This window comes from Ahaetulla prasina, chromosome 5 (assembly GCF_028640845.1).
Source record: "Ahaetulla prasina isolate Xishuangbanna chromosome 5, ASM2864084v1, whole genome shotgun sequence".
Classification (NCBI taxonomy): domain Eukaryota; kingdom Metazoa; phylum Chordata; class Lepidosauria; order Squamata; family Colubridae; genus Ahaetulla; species Ahaetulla prasina.
This window is the reverse complement of record NC_080543.1, coordinates 55560123-55581569: the sequence shown is the minus strand read 5'-3', so window position 1 is coordinate 55581569 and position 21447 is coordinate 55560123. Positions and strand designations below refer to the sequence as shown.

At 37.4% G+C, this 21447-nt stretch overlaps 1 protein-coding gene across 1 annotated transcript in view; it reads right to left on the bottom strand.

Moving 5' to 3' along the window:
* Positions 1-613: 613 nt before the first annotated feature.
* Positions 614-21447, bottom strand: part of HUNK (hormonally up-regulated Neu-associated kinase) — a 69254-nt gene continuing 48420 nt past the window's right edge. The window contains exons 7-10 of the mRNA XM_058186342.1: positions 16289-16457; positions 8758-8838; positions 4191-4368; positions 614-3816 (exon numbers count right to left, since the gene is read on the bottom strand). Coding sequence (XP_058042325.1) covers positions 3152-3816; positions 4191-4368; positions 8758-8838; positions 16289-16457 — 1093 coding nt within the window. The 3' untranslated portion in view covers positions 614-3151. The remainder of the gene's footprint in view (positions 3817-4190; positions 4369-8757; positions 8839-16288; positions 16458-21447) is intronic.

The following is a 21447-nucleotide window of genomic DNA, read 5'->3' as shown; positions in this document are numbered from 1 at the left end:
TCACTCCAAACAAGCGCATAAGACAGAATTCCCACTCACTTTCTGTTTCCAATTTCCCACCTGCTCCATGTCCTTCAGCTACCAGTCCTGTATGAAGTACAGGTCTTACACCTCTTTCTTCATGAAAAACAGGTTTAAGGTTTAGGAGTCTCCTCCCCAAGTCCATGCACTTGTCCCCTTTAGTATAGATTTTATGTTATATATATGGATAATTTTATAACTGTTGTAGAATAGTTGAATATGTCATATATTTAAGTGATTTATATAAATTACCTAAATATGTCCCCTATTTAATAACTGTCCTCATAAATTAGTGCCATTTTTCAAGAATTACACTTCACAATTCTGTTATGAGTATCAAGACAGTACTTAATGCATGCATGTATGTGTTCTATTAGCAAGCATACTTAGGAAGCAACTGGTAAGCAAAATTATGTATAGAGTCGTATACATGAAATATTCATGCAACAACACTTCAATAACAAAAACCAGCAACACTCAATTCATTCTGATATTAATGCATTTATAATACATCTTTATCATAATCCCACTGCAGGAAGGTGCTTCTTTGTTTACATTCTTGCTCTGTTGAACTGTAATCTGCTTTACAAATGGGAAACACAGTCTGCTTTGTTCATGGAAAAGGTCTAGGGTGGGGGGGGGAAGTATAGTCCTCATTTAATAGCAATAATTAGGACCAGAAATGCCATTACTAGGTAACGTGATCATAAAGCAGACATCACATGACATCTTAGTGATAACAATCCTAGGAGCCCTATTACAGTTCTTAAAAATTATGGATCATTAAGAAAGGACCTCATATGATTGTTACTTGCAACTTCCTACTGGCTTCCCACAAAGAAAGTTGATCAAGAAACTAGCTGGAAGTTTCAAGTCTCCGGTAGCTCATAGGCAGCCAGGGTATGGGTGAGTAGTGGGAAGAAGTTACTGTGGTGAGCTGGAAGGGCTCTGTGTGGCACTGCCCAAGTGCCTGTGGGCTAGAGGGATGCTGCTGCATGTGCGAGTGTGCGTACATGCTGGAGAGAGGTTGTTGAGCAAAAGCAGTGACTTGCAATCTTCCCTTCCAGCTTCATTAACTTTGCTTGTAGGAAACTGGCAAGGCTGTAACCATAATAAAGTTGCCCAGTCAAGGTCAACTAGGTGACGAAAGCGAAGAGCATTGGTATTTCGGATTTTATTACTAGCCCTACTGAACTTTCCTATACATGGGGGAGGGATGTGGTTTGGACATAGGGAAACACTTTTTTCTGAAATATTTACAACCTTGGCCCTGACCAAAAGCAGTGAAGCACAACGTGCTTTCATTCTGTGGTTTCTTGAGAACATGAAGAGCAGATTTGATTGTAATTTTAGCAATTTCACATTTTAGGAGGAGGCAAGAGCATTAGATATGTAAACTGCTTTAAGGTATTTATAAATAATAATAAAGGTAGAATATGAATATAAAGAAAATCGTAGACTGCATGTGTGGACACAAAAGGTGGAATGTAAGTGTATTCATTGGGGGAAAATATTCTGATGCTGGGAAAATTTGCCAATCAGGGACAAGACTAAGCTTAAATTTTTCTCAACTGCTACTTTGTTCTTTATAGGGAATTTTCTCTATACAGACAAACATCTAATCGTACACTCCCAAAAGTACAGGCATCACCATTCATTGGCTGTTTAAGAAAGCTGATCCCAGCAACTGGGCTTGCAGCTGGGTACAGTGCTACCTTACAGCTATGAGTAATTATGGAGATCTTCCTGTACAAGGGAATATCTTTTTACTCCTGGATGAAAGTAATACCTTTGGAATAAAAAAACCCAGCCAGAGTGCTTTCATCTTGACGTGCTCATCCGTATGAGAACAGCTTCACTGACTTAAAAGGAGTACTATGACTTTAAATGCTTGTCCAGTCTTGAAGCTAAATGAGTTGTTTTCTCTATGAAGCTGTTGGCCTTTCTTAATATGTCAGAAAGATCAAGTATCAAAATAAGTATTTAGTTCTGATTTGCCTTCTAAGATATTAACATCCCCATATTGTGCATGCTAAAAAAGAGGGAAAGCACACATTATTAGTGACAATCTACTGTTCTGCCAGGCTAATTTTATTATGATCAACAATTCAGCCAAATATTTGCACAAAAGAAGCCTATTTTTTATGTTGACATTTTTTTACTGTGAAATAAAAAGAACTTTAAAATACAGAAGATATTTACTTGTCAAAAATGTTAATCTTTCTGGTTTATGATACTGTTGATTTTTTTCAATATTCTGCTAAATGTCCAATCATTACTTTTGTAAATGGACAGCTGATATGTTCATGGTTCACATCCTCTTAATACAGTGCAAAGTTTTCCAGCAACAATTTCAAGTATATTTAACACTGTTTTACTAAAACGGAGATTATATAGCTGTTCTATGGACAGTTTCACGGAAATAGTACAACTATACAAAAAAGATAAGCCTTTTTAAAAGTATAGTCTCATGATGAAAATAAAATCTGAAAACAGATTTCCTTATTTTAAGATGATTATATCCCTGTTTGGTAGCATAGCTTTGCAAGTCAGCCTTTTCTTTAGAAAAAATACAGATTTTAAGTGATGTAATACTTAAGATATAGTAAAATTGTTTTTTCCCCTATGTTTCATTCTGTCTAGCTTTTTGCTTTTATTCCAAGTTCTTTCTGCTATATTTCTTTTTCCTCCTGGATGTACCTAAGAAGACAAATTTATCTGAGAAGTAGGGGGAAATGATACATTTTTTTTCCTTCCTCTGTGTGATGTGTACAATGTTGGTGTCAGAAAAGCACAAATTCAGTATCATAGCTTCAGAAATAAAAGTAGCATTCTAACCAATTAATATTTCACCATTTAGTCAAGTTATTAACCTGGAGTGTTCTTGTTTACATATATTTATAGATAATATAAGAATACAGCCAAACGCTACCTACGTAAGATTATGTAGGTTTTAAAAAACACTTTACATCACTTGACATACTTATCTTTTTGTAATCTGCATGAGCAAATGCCACAATAGTTGGGCTTTTGATACAATAACAAACTGTACAGAAAAAAAAGTGAATGTAAGTTTCAATGGGAGGGTCCCCAAAACCAGCACTAAATAATTTGAGGTTTTTAAAATGGCTCAGCACTGGCCATTTATAGGATCTGTGATACTGAATGAAATTTGCGTGGGGCTCATTTGTTGCAACTGAGGCATTCTTGCTTCCAGAGACTTTTCTGTGGGAGATCCCACTGACTGATTCCTTTTCCTCATCATCTGTCCAATGCCCATCATAGGGAATCGGCCTCTACTTTTCACACAATTAGGGCTCCCCAAAGGATTGGAGACATTCAGCTGTGTTGGAGAGACAGATTCTTCTTTGAAAGAGCTGCTCTTCTCATCGTAGGTAAATGAAAGTTGAGTGGGGTGCCCTGGACTTTTAGTGGGACTAGGAGAAGTGCCCCCAGGCTGGAAGAGGGGAGACAATGTTCTTTCACTGGAACTTCTTCGACCAAAATTTACTGGTGAGCTAAGCATTTGATACTGATGAGATGGAGAGACTTGGTCTATCTGATCCTCTCGATCACCAGTTTCAAAAGAATGCACAATGTTCAGAATCAAAGGAGAATCCAAATTCTGACTGCCCGGACTTGAGGGCTCTTGTTGAGGTGAATCTTGTCGTTTCCCGAGTCTTGGGGTTCTTGGAACTGGTTGCTGAATTTCAAGGTATTCCAAAGAGTAGGAGGTGACACAGCCCACCTTGCCTGTTGCTGCTTCATGGAAAGGATTCAAATTACTAGGAGAATCTATGATATAATACAGAAAGCATCAAATGAAAAACAACTACGGGAGATTAGGCTTTTTTTAAAAAAAAAAAAACCTCCCCTCACAGGATGCAAGCTTTAATTAAGTGAGAACTTACTTAATAAGGGTGAGAAAAAAGCTTCATGGGGCTGGGCAAAACCCAATTCCTAAATATGAAAATATACTACCATAACAAAAATGTAATTAACAATGTGCCACTACTCCTCTGTGCATACTTCTGACTCCCCAGTGACAAATGTGTAACTATTTTGGGACTGAGAACACACCTGAACTTTGAAGGAAGCACAAGTAGTTACCCTTCAAATAGTAAAGCTATATAAGTCTGGGAAAAAACAAAGGTAACACTTTCACATACCTTTTTCAGGCAGTCCTCCATGACTTGCTCTTCGATCACTTAACAGAGACTTCTTGTTTTGCATCTGCGTTGTAAGGCAGGAGGAAGGCTCTTTGTATGCTGGCGGACTTTTCTCAAATTTCTTCAGGAATGGATGAGAAAGCTCATCCTTTGCTTCTTGTTCCTTGTTTTTTTTGTCCTTCAAATTTAAAGCACACATAAAATTGGTTAGCCAGAAGCACTTCAGAAGTTTAAAAACTTTTTAAAAGCTTTATCCAGAATTTGAAAAGTCACAGATCAATGGAAATAAATATATCATGTCTGCAATTTTCTTGATCATATCAAAATGGATGCAGGCATTGACTATATTTATTTTAAAACATTTCAAAATTATCTAAACATTTCTAAGTGGCCCACAACAAACAAGAGTGGCAAAATTTACAAAAACAATAATAAAACAGTGAAATTGTAACTAATTAGAACAGTAAGTAAATATACAGTACTTACTGAAGATCCTCTTAAAATTGTCTTTTAGATACATTTTTTAAAACCTCTTTTGTCCATTATTTTGGGCATTTAACTTTTTACTGTACTAATGGTACCATTTAATGCACAGTCTTTCATATTCATGTGAAAATTATAGAAATTGAATTGTTTTTTTAAATACATATACACTGTGTGATTTTAGAAATGTTTATTTGAATATGCATTTTGGGGAAAAAATTCTTGGTTTTGCTCGTGAATTGTCCTCAGTAAATCAAAATTATAAACAGAAACAATTTTTATGAACCTCTTTCAGATCTTCCCCTTTTTTCAAGTTTGCCAGGAAAATATGTTCACCACATTTCTAAGTGATCTCGTCTAGTTTCCAGCTCATGCAGGAATCTACTAAACCAGATTAGAGAGGTGGCTTTGCAATCTGTCAGGAAAACTCAAGTCCACTCCAGATCTAAGTAGATCATTCTACTACTTAATAGCTTTAATCATTAGGAAATTCTGCCTATATTTAGCTTTTTCATATCAATAATTTGGTCCTTACCCTACCTTTAGTTTCAACATAGAGTCATCACCGCTTGCACATGTCTTTTTAAGTATCTGTAGACTGCTATTATGTCTTCTCTTGGGTTTTTTTTTAACATCTGAAATGCACATGCACATATGGGAAGTATTTCTCAACAAGCAAAATATTTTGAATGGAAATGGCTATCCAAATGGTTTGGTGCCAAACCCAGACTGTTAAAAAGCAGACAATACTGCTCTGAATTGGTTGAACCAGTGCAGCTGCTACTGCAATGGAATCACATGATCACATTATTAAGGAGTTGTTACTTTCTAGAAAAACTTATTTTCAAATAATTTTTGAAAACAGCCATGCAGAGAACAGGTTTCAAAAATAATATTGAAAGTAGTAAACAGATCATCAACAGTATTATTAACAGTATTTTACAATGCACTTTTCAATAGCATTGCTTAGAGAGGGCTGTAAAGCACTATGGAACAGTATTGCTATTGTGTACTTATAGTCTTCATTTAATTCATCCACATGATCACTTTGTGATAGGGGTCGATTCCTTTCGCATGTGGGAAAAGAAAGATAATGGCTCACCCAGGAAGTCCTTTAAGTTCTCCAGTGAGAACTACTAAAAGGGTTTTCCTCTGCATTTTCTGCAGTTCCTGATTTTATGGAAGGTACTGCAGAACACTACATGGTGTCTGCCTCCATCTCCATGGTAATACACAGATGCACTTTCAAGCGTCTCTTATGTTCAGAATAGCTGTTCACAAATCACAACAGGATGTCTATAAATGCAAGTTAAAAGGACGTTTTGTGTGTAATGGTTGAAGAATATTGAAATGTGTTTCTTTTCAGAATAAATGAAAGAACCTTAGGACCCTAAAAGCCACTTGTTAGTATGCACTAATAACAAAATTGGCACTGAAGCAGGATATGACATATAACGAAAACTTTCTTTCAGCAACAAGGATTCAATCCTTTTATGAACAAAATACTTTTTTTCCATTTATTATCTTGTTCTATTAATTTTGGTTTTTTTTTTCAATATCTAGGCTGTACTGTTATTTTTGTTTTGTTTTATGTCAAGGACAATTATGTGCAGAAAAAAGGTAAAGCAACACTCTCTAATTGCCTGGGTATTTAAAACAATTTTGGCAACTTCACAATATTATTAGGTCTATTGCAGCAATCTGAAATCTATTCTCTCTGCAAGGGCTGTGAGCTGCATTTTAATGGTAATAGCCAGACTGAGGTTGGAGAGAGAGCTAGGAAAAATGGGGCAGATTCTACTTACTTCTCAGGAAGAATGAAGCAGAAAGAGAACTGCGCTTCTGGATGGTTGCCAGAGAGAAACTATGTTAGTTCCTAATCTATACAGAAGCTTAGACTAACTTTTAAGTAGTATATCATAATTTTAAATATATATAACATAACATAACATAACATAACATCAGAGTTGGAAGGGACCTTGGAGGCCTTCTAGTCCAACCCCCTGCCCAGGCAGGAAACCCTACACCATCTCAGTCAGATGGTTATCCAACATTTTCTTAAAAATTTCCAGTGTTGGAGCATTCACAACTTCTGAAGGCAAGTTGTTCCACTTATTAATTGTTCTAACTGTCAGGAAATTTCTCCTTAGTTCTAAGTTGCTTCTTTCCTTGATCAGTTTCCACCCATTGCTTCTTGTTCTACCCTCAGGTGCTCTGGAGAACAGCCCGACTCCCACTTCTCTGTGGCAGCCCCTGAGATATTGGAACACTGCTATCATGTCTCCCTAGTCCTTCTTTTGTTAAACTAGACATACCCAGTTCCTGCAACCGTTCTTCATATGTTTTATCCTCCAGTCCCCTAATCATCTTTGTTGCTCTTCTCTGCACTCTTTCTAGAGTCTCAACATCTTTTTTACATCGTGGGGACCAAAACTGGATGCAATATTCCAAGTGTGGCCTTACCAAGGCATTATAAAGTGGTACTAGCACTTCACGTGATCTTGATTCTATCCTCTGTTTATGCAGCCCAGAACTGTGTTGGCTTTTTAACAGCTGCTGCACACTGCTGGCTCATATCTAAATGGTTATCCACTAGGACTCCAAGATCCCTCTCACAGGTACTACTATTGAGCAAGGTACCACATATACGGTACTGGTGCATTTTGTTTTTGGCCTAAATGTAGAACCTTACTTTTTCACTGTTGAATTTCATTTTGTTAGATAGCGCCCAATGTTCAAGTCTGTCAAGATCTTTCTGTAACTTGAGCCTATCTTCTGGAGTGTTGGCTATTCCTGCCAGCTTGGTGTCATCTGCAAATTTGATGAGTTCCCCATCTATCCCTCGTCCAAGTCATTGATGAAGATGTTGAAGAGTACTGGGCCTAAAACAGAGCCTTGGGGTACTCCACTGCATACTTCCTCCATGTGGATGTAGTTCCGTTGAGGACTACACGTTGAGTGCGGTTGGTCAGCCAGTTACGAATCCATCTGGTGGTGGTGCTGTCTAACCCACATTTTTCTACTTTATCTAGTAGTAGGTTATGGTCTACTTTATCAAATGCTTTACTGAAGTCCAAGTAAATTATATCAACAGCATTCCTCTGGTCTACTAATTTTGTCATTTTGTCAAAGAATGCGATAAGATTAGTCTGGCATGATCTGTTTTTGACAAACCCATGTTGGCTTTTGGTTATTACTTTGTTTGCTTCTAGGTGTTCGGTGATTCATTGCTTGATTATCTTTTCCAGAATCTTCCCCGGTATTGAGGTCAGACTGATAGGTCTGTAGTTTCCTGGATCTGTTTTTTTTCCTTTTTTGAAGATGGGAACTACATCAGCTCTTTTCACCTGCTGATTTTCTTTTTTCTTTCTGATTTGCTTCAGAAAAGCACGTGAGTTTGAGCTGCTGCTTTAAGGTGAATTGGGGGAGGAATATTTCTGCATTTCTTTCTGATTTGCTTCAGAAAAGCACGTGAGTTTGAGCTGCTGCTTTAAGGTGAATTGGGGGTGGAATATTTCTGCATTTCTTTCTGATTTCACAACAAAATATATATATATATTTTATCAATGAATGGATGTTTTTTATTTCCATCAATAAAATTTAAAATGACACACAAACATTAACAATGCTGGCTACTTACTCATTATTTCCCATTGTTTTTTCCATCAGTTGTCACTTTATTGCCCTCTCAACATTGTATGTTACTGAATTGCTATTGGACTATTTTGGAATAAATGTCCTCCCTCCCATCAATTCTCCCCTTTTAAAACATTTTATGCCCTGTAAATCTTGATAATATCCACTATTTTACATACACTGGAAGAAAAAGCGTCTAGAGATATAGTGGATATGGATGATTCATGGTACATGATAGGATATTTTTGGGAGCAAAAAGTTTTACAAATCTGATGCACTCAGCTTCTAAGGTTGTCAATTCAAATCAACTCTTACAAAATCATTAAACGTTTGGGAATGGATTTAATTTTGTATTCTTTGTTATATCAAAGGTCTATTGGTTTATAGTAATAACCAGTGGGAAATCCAAATACTGCCTGCCTCCAAATGACTAAAATAAAAGATTTACCTCATAGGAATCCTTATTTGATTTGTATTTTTCTAACCGACACAATTGGTTAGTGCACATATTATCAGAAGCTTCAGTTTTCTAGAAAGATGGAAAAAGAAGACAAATATGAACTGTAAATAAGGATATAACTTTAGGAAAAATATACTTAAACATTTAATATGTATTATTTTCATTCTATGCAACACTTCGTTAAATTAGCCCAACAAATATTGGCTTTTTTAAATTTAAAAATTGCTACAGATCAATAACTAAATATTATATTACTAAATACATTAATTACTAATTACTGACTATATATTACTTATTTTCCCGGAAAATAAGACTGGGTCTTATTTTCTTTTGACCCCCGAAAAACTGGCTAGGACTTCTTTTCGATGTGTGTGTGTGTCTTATTTTTTTTCCAATGTACCGATATGAGGCAAGGGGGCAGAGCGAGCGGCCCCTTGTGCCAGCTTCCTGAAGAGTCGCAGCACACCATCCCACCATTCACAAAACAGCTGATTCATGAGTGCCACTCAGGCTGCTGCCTCCAGCAAGTGTGGCCGCTTTTACAACCGATTGCGGCCGCAAAAAAAGCCGGAGGCCAAGTAATGCACCCCACATGCCTTGTGTTCTCCTTATCTAATGGTGACAGTCACAGCAGGCAATTCTGTCCATGGAACACCTGTCTCGTGGGTGCTGCTCTGGCTGCTGCCTCCAGCAAGCGTGGCTGCTTTTGCCATTGATAGTGGCCGCAAAAGCAGCAGGAGGCCAAGCAATGCGCCCATGCACCTCGTGGTGGCCTTCCAAAGGGTAATGTAGCAGCAGCTATCCACAATTTTTTTACCATTATTTTGTCCCGACCCACATGGCCCATTAGGGTGTTAAAAGTTAACATTCAGAAATATTACCGTAGCTGCGTTGGTCTCCTTGTGCAACACTCTGCCGCCATAGCTTCGGAGCAAACCTCTGCCTTCCTTGCAAGACTAGAGGCTCCAAAGCCATGGAGGGAGCGTTTTTGGATGTGCATCTATGCAGGGCTCCTCTTTGAAAGAACGATCTGTAGGTGGGGGGGAGAGATTTTCCTGCACATCGTCCTTTCCTCCGTAGCTACAGTAATATTACAGAAATGTTAACTTTTAACACTGTATTGGGTCATGACGAAATAACGGTAAAAAAATTATGGATAGCTGCTGTTACAATACCCTTTAGAAGGCCAGCCCGAGGCTCATGGGGCGCGTCTCCTGCTGAAAAAGTGACTGCGCCTGAGGAGCACTTTTGGGAGAGAAGGCAAAGATCAGTTTTGCCTCGCCCCTTGCCCTCAGCCTCCCTTCGGCTCTCCAAGGGTCTCTCCCAGAACCAAGATCTGATGGAGCTCAACCAGAGAAGTGGCCCTCAGACTTTCAGGTGCAAAGTTGAGGCTGAGAGGAGCCAGGGCAGGGGGAAAGTCCAGTGCCGCCCCAGCGCTCTTCTTTACTCGGAAATGGAGTTTTGGGAGGGGGAAACGGCAGCCCCAGGCAGGGTGGATATGTCAGTATGTGTATAAAAAGCACAAAGTAAGGGAGCCAGCAGCTGCGGATTAAGGAGCTTTTTGAAATGTCATGCCTACCCATTTTCCTGCCAAGCCTTCAGCATTGCAATCCTGGGATACGCTGAAGACGGGAGGGGGGGAAAGCCTTACGGTAGAAGCAAAGCACAGCCTGCCCCTTTCAACCAATCAAATGCGTGTGTGTGTGTGTGTGTGTGTGTGTGTGTGTGTGTGTGTGTGTGTGTGAAGACAGTCAGAGAGAGAAAGAGAATGACACAGGGGAGTAACAAGAATTGCAGGCAATGCTGTTTGAAAGGGTTTCCTCTCTGCCGTTTCTCTTTCTCTCTCTCTGTCTCTGACACACAGACATTTGTTGAGAAACAGTGGAAGGCAGGCAACTGGGGGTAAGGGGACTGACTCTCCCCTGCCTCCAGCTCGGCGCCTGCTCAGGGTGGCACCCCAAGGACCGGCATCGGCGTGGGCAGCCCCCACCCGGCCAATGCAACAAATGGGGTCCATTGTAGAGCCTCCTCTTCCACATGAAGCAGTTGGCTACAAAAGTGGCCATGCTTGCTGGAGGCGGCTGCCTGAGTGGTACCCACAAGGCAGCTGTTCCGTGGATGGAATGGCCTGCCGTTGACTATCACCTTTAGGTAAGGAGGGCGTGTGGGTTGTGTCGCTTGGCCTCCGGCTTCTTTTGTGGCTGCAATTGGATGCAAAAGCAGCCAAACTTACTGGAGGCAGTGGCCAGAGCAGCTCAGCTAATTCACGGGCTCTGATCAAGGGGCCAAGCAGGGCTTATATTAAGCCTACCCCAAAAAAATTTGTCTAGTCCTTACTTTTTGAATAGGTTGTATTTTCGGAGAAACTATATAATAATATATATTACTATATATTAAATATATTATTATATGAGTTAACACATATTTATTACTTTCCCATTTCTATAAACTAGACAATGCAATTAAACTGGAAAGCAGGTACAGTATAGCACTTCAAAAACTTAGTTCAGACAATTTCTTTGATATTTAAATTAAAAAGCCTCAAAATCATTCCAATATGATTAACGGGAACTATCTGAAGGGCAGAGAGTTTATAATAAATTTCCTTATTAATGGTCACATTTTTCACATTTCACAAAAAGAATCATCATGTGAACTCAAATGACAGGCTAATGATGAAATGCACAAATTAATATTTATTTAACTTCAAAGAAGCAATGGTGGAAATTTAGACTTTTTAATGAAAGGAAAAAATAAAAACAATTTTAAAAACTATGTTGAAGGACAACGTATAGTCCTTTGTTTAGTTTTGACTGCATCCGAATTATTGTGGTTTCCAGCAACATGGCCAGCAGCTGAATGATTCACCCAGATTGCAGCGTGCAAGTTTGTGATATGCTATGCATTTTTCTGTACTTTTATCAAAATAGGGCCACTAAGCAGCTGGAGTTCATGATCTGTGATGAAGATGTTCTTCACTTTACATCAGTTTTTGATACATAAAATTTATTTCAGGAATTGGTGACCATAGTTTGGCATGAAGTTTATGCAGAAGAAAAGGGATATTTCTAAGGATTTTCTTCAGGAAGAAAAAAACCTGTCAAAAATAAATCTAATAAATCAAAAGCAAAATTCAAAGGCCAAGAAGTTGGCAGTTTTTCTCCAACTGGATTAGATGAGTTTTTTAGTCATTTTTGGTAGACTAAAAAATTATTACAAAAAAAATCCCTACAAAATCTGAATGACTTGTATTTTGTTTTTAAAAAGAACTTGGCTCATGTACTTAATAGAATGTAATATATATCGTTATATAGGAGAAAATCTTAAGAGCACATAATCTATCACATACTAGTAAGATATCCACTGTAACACAGAGACATATCATTTAAGAATAAAATATTGATACTGTTATTGATTTATTGCAATGGAAATGTATTCAAATGTAAGATACAATGGATTGATTTTATTTTGTAGCACAATAGCCCTGAAAGATAAGTACTATTCATTCTAACATTAAAATAAAATGAAGAGTTATAACAGAAATAAAAGCAAATGACAGTGGGAATTTGTACCCACAGCAGGTTTTATTTAACTATTTGTTTTTATCAATGATAATAGTAATTCAGTTTTGGTTGCCACGATGTAAAAAAAGATGTTGAGACTCTAGAAAGAGTGCAAAGAAGAGCAACAAAGATGATTAGGGGACTGGAGGCTAAAACATATGAAGAACGGTTGCAGGAACTCAGTATGTCTAGTTTAACGAAAAGAAGGACTAGGGGAGACATGATAGCTGTGTTCCAATATCTCAGGGGTTGCCACAAAGAAGAGGGAGTCGGGCTGTTCTCCAAAGCACCTGAGGGTAGAACAAGAAGCAATGGGTGGAAACTAATCAAGGAGAGAAGCAACTTAGAACTAAGGAGAAATTTCCTGACAGTTAGAACAATTAATCAGTGGAACAACTTGCCGGCAGAAGTTATGAATGCTCCAACACTGGAAATTTTTAAGAAGATGTTGGATAACCATTTGTCTGAAGTGGTGTAGGGTTTCCTGCCTGGGCAGGGGGTTGGACTAGAAGGCCTCCAAGGTCCCTTCCAACTCTGTTGTTGTTGTTGTTATTAATCCAAGGATTAAAATGGCACATTGACTGAGAAATAAACATGAAAAGAGAAGCAGAAAACAGAGAAGAATTGGGCTGAAATATCTTGAAAGAGATCAAGCCAGAAAGCATTTGCAATAGATGTGATATAGTGATATGCTGCAAAATGCTGCAAGGAAAATTCCAGCCACTGCAATTGCAACACAGTAAATCAAATATTTGTCATACTGTGGAATTTTCCCAATAATCAGACAGAAAGGGAATGTAAAGAATGGAACAGATACTGTACCTGTACTGGTGATACTAGAGGGCAAATAAAGATTTGTTGCACGAGGTCAGAGGTGAGAATTGTTTTGTTTAAATGGATTAGACTATAGACAGCAAGGGCAAGCATCAGTCATGAGCTGATCTATGATTCCTATTTTACTTTCTTTTATTGGTTCTATTTTTATTTGATTAAAAAAATTAAAATGCAAAACTCCAAAAATTAAAAAACAAATGTAGAAAAGACCCAAAACAAACCAACAAGACATTTAAAAAGTGCATTAAAGAATACATATACATATACATATATTATCCCCCTAGATGAATACTGTCTAATACATTACTACAATATTAATTTCCTATCCCTTTGTGAAATTGGCTCAAAACATTTTTAAACTACTAAATCTATTTGCAAATTATTAACAGAAATTATGGACATTAAGTCGAGGACTAGCTGTAAAAATCTATACAATACATACCTATGTGGGTATAAAAAGCAAATGACAGTGGGAATTTGTACCCACAGCAGGTTTTATTTAACTATTTGTTTTTATCAATGATAATAGTAATTCAGTTTTGGTTGCCACGATGTAAAAAAAGATGTTGAGACTCTAGAAAGAGTGCAAAGAAGAGCAACAAAGATGATTAGGGGACTGGAGGCTAAAACATATTAAGAATGGTTGCAGGAACTGGGTATGCCTAGTTTAACGAAAAGAAGGACTAGGGGAGACATGATAGCAGTGTTCCAATATCTCAGGGGTTGCCACAAAGAAGAGGGAGTCGGGCTGTTCTCCAAAGCACCTGAGGGTAGAACAAGAAGCAATGGGTGGAAACTAATCAAGGAGAGAAGCAACTTAGAACTAAGGAGAAATTTCCTGACAGTTAGAACAATTAATCAGTGGAACAACTTGCCGGCAGAAGTTGTGAATGCTCCAACACTGGAAATTTTTAAGAAGATGTTGGATAACCATTTGTCTGAAGTGGTGTAGGGTTTCCTGCCTGGGCAGGGGGTTGGACTAGAAGGCCTCCAAGGTCCCTTCCAACTCTGTTGTTGTTGTTGTTATTAATCCAAGGATTAAAATGGCACATTGACTGAGAAATAAACATGAAAAGAGAAGCAGAAAACAGAGAAGAATTGGGCTGAAATATCTTGGAAGAGATCAAGCCAGAAAGCATTTGCAATAGATGTGATATAGTGATATGCTGCAAAATGCTGCAAGGAAAATTCCAGCCACTGCAATTGCAACACAGTAAATCAAATATTTGTCATACTGTGGAATTTCCCCAATAATCAGACAGAAAGGGAATGTAAAGAATGGAACAGATACTGTACCTGTACTGGTGATACTGGAGGGCAAATAAAGATTTGTTGCACGAGGTCAGAGGTGAGAATTGTTTTGTTTAAATGGATTAGACTATAGACAGCAAGGGCAAGCATCAGTCATGAGCTGATCTATGATTCCTATTTTACTTTCTTTTATTGGTTCTATTTTTATTTGATTAAAAAAAATTAAAATGCAAAACTCCAAAAATTAAAAAACAAATGTAGAAAAGACCCAAAACAAACCAACAAGACATTTAAAAAGTGCATTAAAGAATACATATACATATACATATATTATCCCCCTAGATGAATACTGTCTAATACATTACTACAATATTAATTTCCTATCCCTTTGTGAAATTGGCTCAAAACATTTTTAAACTACTAAATCTACCGTATATACTCGAATATAAGCCGATCCGAGTATAAGCCGAGGTCCCCAATTTTACCCCAAAAAACTGGGGTAAACTGGGGACTCGAGTATAAGCCGAGGGAGGGAAATGAGGCAGCTACCGGTCAGGGAAAGCCTCCCTCCCTCAGCCGAGAAGGCTGGCGGCTCCCCCGCCCCGCCCTCTCACTGCACCGGCAGGGCTTCCCCGCGCTAATGCAAAAGCCCGCCAAGTTTGCACCATCCGGTATAATGTGAAAAAAAGAAGAAAAAAAAAAACCTCGAGTATAAGCCGTATATACTCGAGTATAAGCCGAGGACGTTTTCAGCACAAAAGCGTGCTGAAAACTAAACTTATATATATATCTGATTTGCAAATTATTAACAGAAATTATGGACATTAAGTCGAGGACTAGCTGTAAAAATCTATACAATACATACCTATGTGGGTATAAAAAGCAAATAAATCACACCCCAGGACTGGACTAAAAAAAAAAAAGTTTATTCTGATTTACTTTTAATTCAGACATTTGCATAGTGTTTGAAAAATATGAATATTCTTTTCTAATATAGATTTACTCACATCTTTCAAAGCCACCTAAGTCATTTCTAGACAAATCAATAATTACATTAAAATAAACATAATTTCAAAAGAAACACATTTAGGATTGTGCAAAATTTGTTTTTAAGAAAATTTATTAAAATTATGTACAGCAATGCTGCTCACCTAACTTTTTTGTATTACATAATTAAATTATTTTCAGTTCCAAAATCATAAAAAGCATTGCATACTGAGAAAAAATATCTATGTTTCTCACAATCTAATAAGTTATTGATTACTTTACTGTGCTGCTCAAACCTATTTATTTCCTAACTGGGTTAAATAGTTTGAAAATGTACGTGTGATAAGCAGGTAGAATCAAATTGACTCTATTTCAATTAAAGTTTACCAGTTTACCCTGGTAGACTATAGCTTCACTGTTCCCTGAAACTTAAAAGAAACAAACTAGCCCTTGCTAAGGTAAATTTATTTGTTATAATAAAGAATAATGAAATGTTGGCAGAGTGGGACCGACCACTGGAAAAAGGCTTTTATGTACAGAGAAAGCTTTCACAAGAGGCTTTGAAAGTAGTTTTTGCCCAAGGATATTCTTAATTATTCAAATCAGCTATGCTTCTCTCCCCCCACCCCCCAGATATTCCATTCCCCAATTTTCCTTCCAGGAGATGCTCAGCAATCTATGATCAGTAAAAATGTCTAGTTTCAAAGACTGTTCCCTTAAAGTTCTTCATATTTTGAGGTGGCTCATGGTTTTCCCCCCCTATTTTTGCAAAGTTGAAGGATTTCCCCATGCATAGTGTAATTATTTCTTAATATCTCCATTTTTGATTACTGTTATTTTATTCAACTTCGTTAGGTTCAACAATTATCCAAAATTATACTTACTTTTATGCCTGCTGTATAGCGTTCTAGCTTCTTATTAAGAAGGATGTAGATGGCAAGCATGTGGCAAGCTCTGTTTGAAAGGATAGTGTTGATCACATCACTATTCTTATAGCCAAGCTTTTCTGTCATATACAGCAGCACACTCTGACTTATGTCTTGTAGATGTATTCTGCAAAAAAGATTAATCATAACTTATAATCAGTTCATTTAATGGCCATTTGAAATTATGGTGGATCTCCCAAAAGCTACTTATGACCTGGTCCTGGCCTGGTACGGCCACTTGCAGTCCCCATGTTCATTCATCCACAGGGACATTGCAGTGCTCCCACCTATCTTCCTCTCTCCCTCTTCCATTGATTCCTGCTGGCCTTATCCCCCTGCACATGGCCATGAGATAAAGCAATCTGTTCCAACACTCTGGAAGGCCTTAGATCTTTTCAAAAGAGGAGGAGGCTACTTGGCCTAGTGTGGTGGAAATCAGATCTAAGGTTTGGGGAAATCTATTGGCAGTAGAGAAAGGCCTGTGAGGATCCAAGGGGCAGGAAGGAGAAGGTAGGCCTGGGCCTGTGCTAGATCTCCACGGGCCTCCCCCACTCCTGAGGGACCCCATGCTCTATTTAACAACCTGAACATTTGTTTAACAATTCACTGGGAAGAACAATGATGATGGGATTGTTAAGTGGAATGCTTCTCTTAACAGCAGTTGTGAAATGCAATTGTAATGGGCAGGGTTCACTATGGTTGTATCTCAAGGACTACCTGTTGGTTATCTCCAAGGTTCTCAGGAGAAAGATGGCAATCCTAAAGGCATTCTTGAAAATCAACATGTTAGTTAATATGGTAAAAAGATTTAATTTCATTAGGGTCTCTTGTTCATTAGGGACATAGGGGTCTCTGTGTGGCTCAGACTGCTAAGACAGTCTGTTATTAACAGCAGCTGCTTGCAATTACTGCAGGTTCAAATCCCACCAGGCCCAAGGTTGACTCAGCCTTCCATCCTTTATAAGGTAGGTAAAGTGAGGACCCAGATTGTTGGGGGCAATAAGTTGACTTTGTATATAATATACAAATGGATGAAGACTATTGCTTGACATAGTGTAAGCTGTCCTGAGTCTTCGGAGAAGGGCGGGATATAAATGCAAATAAAAAAAAATAAAAAATTGAGCTGATAATTGTGTTCAGGCTGTGTTGAAAGGAGCAAGCTACCAATTGTTAATATGTTTTTAAAGAAAAATGTTGTATACTTGAAATATATCTATATGGTAGATATTCACAACCCAGTTTGGGGAGGGTTGTCCACATTTTAAAAGAATCATTATTTACTTAGTGGGGAAACTGACCATTAATAATATAGTTCTCCTTATTTTCAAAGAAACATTGACTGATTGACTGATGTCAGAACTATTTTCACTTCTATTGTAGAATTTTGAGTGTACATGTTTCTCTGCTTTCTACTAAAGAATGGTGAAATAAAGCCAATGGGCACAACCTTGATCTCTACTTCAAGAAATAGTTAAATAATAAAGAACAGTTAATTGCACAACAGGGAATGGAAAAACTGATTAAACGGTCTTCTAAAATCTGGTGTCTTCTAGATATTGACTGACATTTCCTGAACTCCTAATTAGCATTACTGTCTGTCTAGAAATTCTAGAACTGCTAATCCAGAGAGTATCCTTTGTGAAAGGTTAGAACAGAGCTTCGGTTATACAGATAGTTGTAAACCAGGGGTGTCAAACTCAAGGCCCGGGGGCCAGATCCAGCCCACAGGGTACTTCGATCTGGCCCATGGGACTGCCTTGGAAACAGCATAGGACCGGCTTGCAGTGCCTTTGCCAGTGAAAACTGAGCTTGGGAAGCCCATGTGTAGCCCTCCCAAGCTCCATTTTCACTGGAAGAGGCTTGCAGCAGGCCATCGCAACAGAAAGCGGAGCTCAAGAGCCGATTTTCACTGGCAGAGCACTCAGGCCACCACAGGCACCCCCTGATATGAGTGGTGTCGAGCTGGCCACACCCACCCTGGCCCCCCCAAAGTCAAACACAACCCTGATGTGGCCCTCAATGAAATTGAGCTTGACACAACAGTTGTAAACTAATGTAATAAAACTCTTAAAACAGAGCCCTTCAAAATATTGTCATAAATGCATTCAATTAAGAAGTTTTCAATTCATTCAGACCACCATTCAGTGCTGGATTCTTAAAAGTGTCCAGTTTCTGTTTCAGATTATTTCTGCAGCCTTATTCTCAATAGGTAGTAGAAAAGTTGCATGTGACTTCTATATAAATATTTTCAAAGCAACTAAGATGAATGATTTTTTTGAAGCTTTAATATGAATAAAAATTCAGTGGCAAGAAATTAAGAACTTCCTAAATTCTTCTATTAAAATTAAGTAAATTAAAAGTGCTTGACTTTGGCTGAATCAAGGGCTCAATGTGAAAATTCTGATTACAAAAGATTTCTCATTTTATTACTACTGCTTCCAATTATACAGATATTGATGAAAAATATCCATTGTCACTGCAACTTATGCCTGCATTTTATTTTGTCTTAAAAATAAATGCAATTGTTGTTTTTTTGAAACATACAACTAAAGATGAGTAATTATTTATTTTCAGAAGTGTGCTTACGATACTATCTTATAAAAAGCTATGTGGAATTTGTTCATCAAAAAAATAAATACTATTGTATTTTCTCTGTACTGATTTAAATTATTAGCAAAACTAATAAAATTCCCCAAGCGGTAATTTACATTGGATTTATGCTTTGTTTTCAGTGGCTATAAAAATAAAAGAGAATTGAAAACACAAGCAAGTATAATTGAATATAAGTTAAAACTGATAGCATCTACCTAAACTTGGGTCAAAAGCCTGCTTAATTAAGGAAAAACATTCCAACATTTTTTCTCTGGCAGGGATTTTCAAAGCCTGCAAAAAACCACTGTTCTGTTTTTTATAATCTCACCAAATCTATTCTTGATGCCGGCCAAATTAAAAACAAGGTTGAGGTTATAAGGGTCAATGTAATTGTCACAAAGCCTGATGCCAAGCTATATATGGTTGACAGTTCTTTAAATTATATACAGAATCAGATTCATAGATATTAACAAGAGAGGCCACTTGCTCATATAACTAAGCACTGTCAACCTTCTGGATGACACATCTGAATTAACAAAAATGGCAAACATTTTTCAAATCTTTACATAAAGAATGTTATATTAGTTCAAAGAGGAGCAACCACCACATTTGCTTAATGACTGCTGCAAAACACTGTGGTAAAATTAGTCAGTCATGTAATGACCCACCTAACTGACTCGACTCATGACCATGATTCTGGGCTCAATTACAATTGTAAGTTGAGGACTACCTGTACATATTACAGCACTTCCCCCACTCCCTTCAAAGGAATACTGAAAACTTAACTGGAAATTATCCCTTGTAGGATTCAAAGAACTTTTATTTTATTAAAGCAAATTGTCATTATTGCTTCTTTTAGACATGCAGAATAAATCTTTATTAAAAGCAGCAGGTTTCACAAATTCAACAATTTCCCCCACATCCTAAGGTTCTACAGAGTGAAAAATATCAGCAAAAGTGGCACATTTGATATTACGTTCCAAAGAAATGGACCAAAGACTGTTTCAATCTTCCTGAAAATTGATTCTTGATTTGTTCGTATTTGGGATCAAACTATAGAGGCTGTATTAAACAAATATTTGCATTTTAAAAAATCCAAACAGCTGATAAGTATAAAAATTACAGATTATTCATTTCCTCCCTGCTTGTTAGTGTCATGAAAATTAAGTATTTTGTCCTACTATCTGTATTAGAAGAAATGAAAATTTACACTTGCATGCTCGACCAGTTACCCTTGGTTATTGATTTCTGAAGAAAAGAGTATGTTTTTATATTTGTGAAGTTATTACAATGTATTATAAGTATTAGCTGGCTGGCTACTACTGGAATTAGAGTTTTAGATTACAATACTATGTATTTTTATGGAGCTAAGCATTTCCCTATTTAACTATATTTACTTCTAAGTAAGCCTTTATATAACTTTAGTGTTGGTCTGACAGCCCATTCTTTCTTATATTCAGTAAATTGACAGTTTTACAGTATAACTTATCCAGCTCACAGATTCTACCTGCAATTATAAAACACCCTTCCATCAGAGATTACCTGGCACCTACACTGATTGATCAATTTCAATTTAAAATCTAGTTAGACAACCTTTTAGATTTTACTACGCTCCGGGTTGTGTTTCAGGATTTTATTTTGTTTCACTTTCTTGTTTCCATGGCTGCTACTATATTCTATGCTTGATTTGGATAAAAAAAGCTTCAATAAATTCTTTTTACAAATACCATTGAATCATAATTCTCAGAACCAATTCCTATGTATGACTTCATAAAATGTGACTTTGATGACAAATTATGCTCTCCCCATTCAATGTCCTGCCTGAGACACTGCAATTTTTCTAACTGGAAAATCCTAACTGTGTGGATCACATTTGGGATATTGATGTGATATTTAAAATGCATATATGATCCATCTGTGTAACATTCTAAACAAGTTTATAACTTTTTCCACTTGCAAGAGAGTTTTTGCATTAAAATGTGTGATATCTTCAGTGCTTTACAGATCTGGTAGCAGAACACCAATGTTTAGATAATGATTTGTCTCATTTTCTGCCACGCAAATCAGTCATTTATTTCTTGCAGTTCATTTACTGTAGTATATATTGTTCATTCTTGCTGCCTAGCAGCAACCAGGCAGCAGAACATAAATGTAATGTTTGTATCCATCATATAAAAGCTAAACTAGATGTTTAGAAAGGTACCAGCCTCCCTGCTGTATTAATATCCACCCATGTGTTACATAACCGTCATTACCATAGTAACTAGCATTTCACAACTATTAAGGATTTTTATCCTAAGAAAACCCTCTTTATTTAGGTTGGGAAGGCTCAACTTCCACAGCAAAGCTGTGAAAAAGCAATGTAGCACGCCTAACGATCCATCAGTACTTTTGGAACTAATCTGAGTAATCCTAAATCAGAACACAGAATGATCATCATTGCACCATACTTTGTCCTCCTCCTAGGGAACCCATGAAGACTGAGCAGAATGAAACCCAAGAGTAGGAAGCAGCCAAGCGGTCAA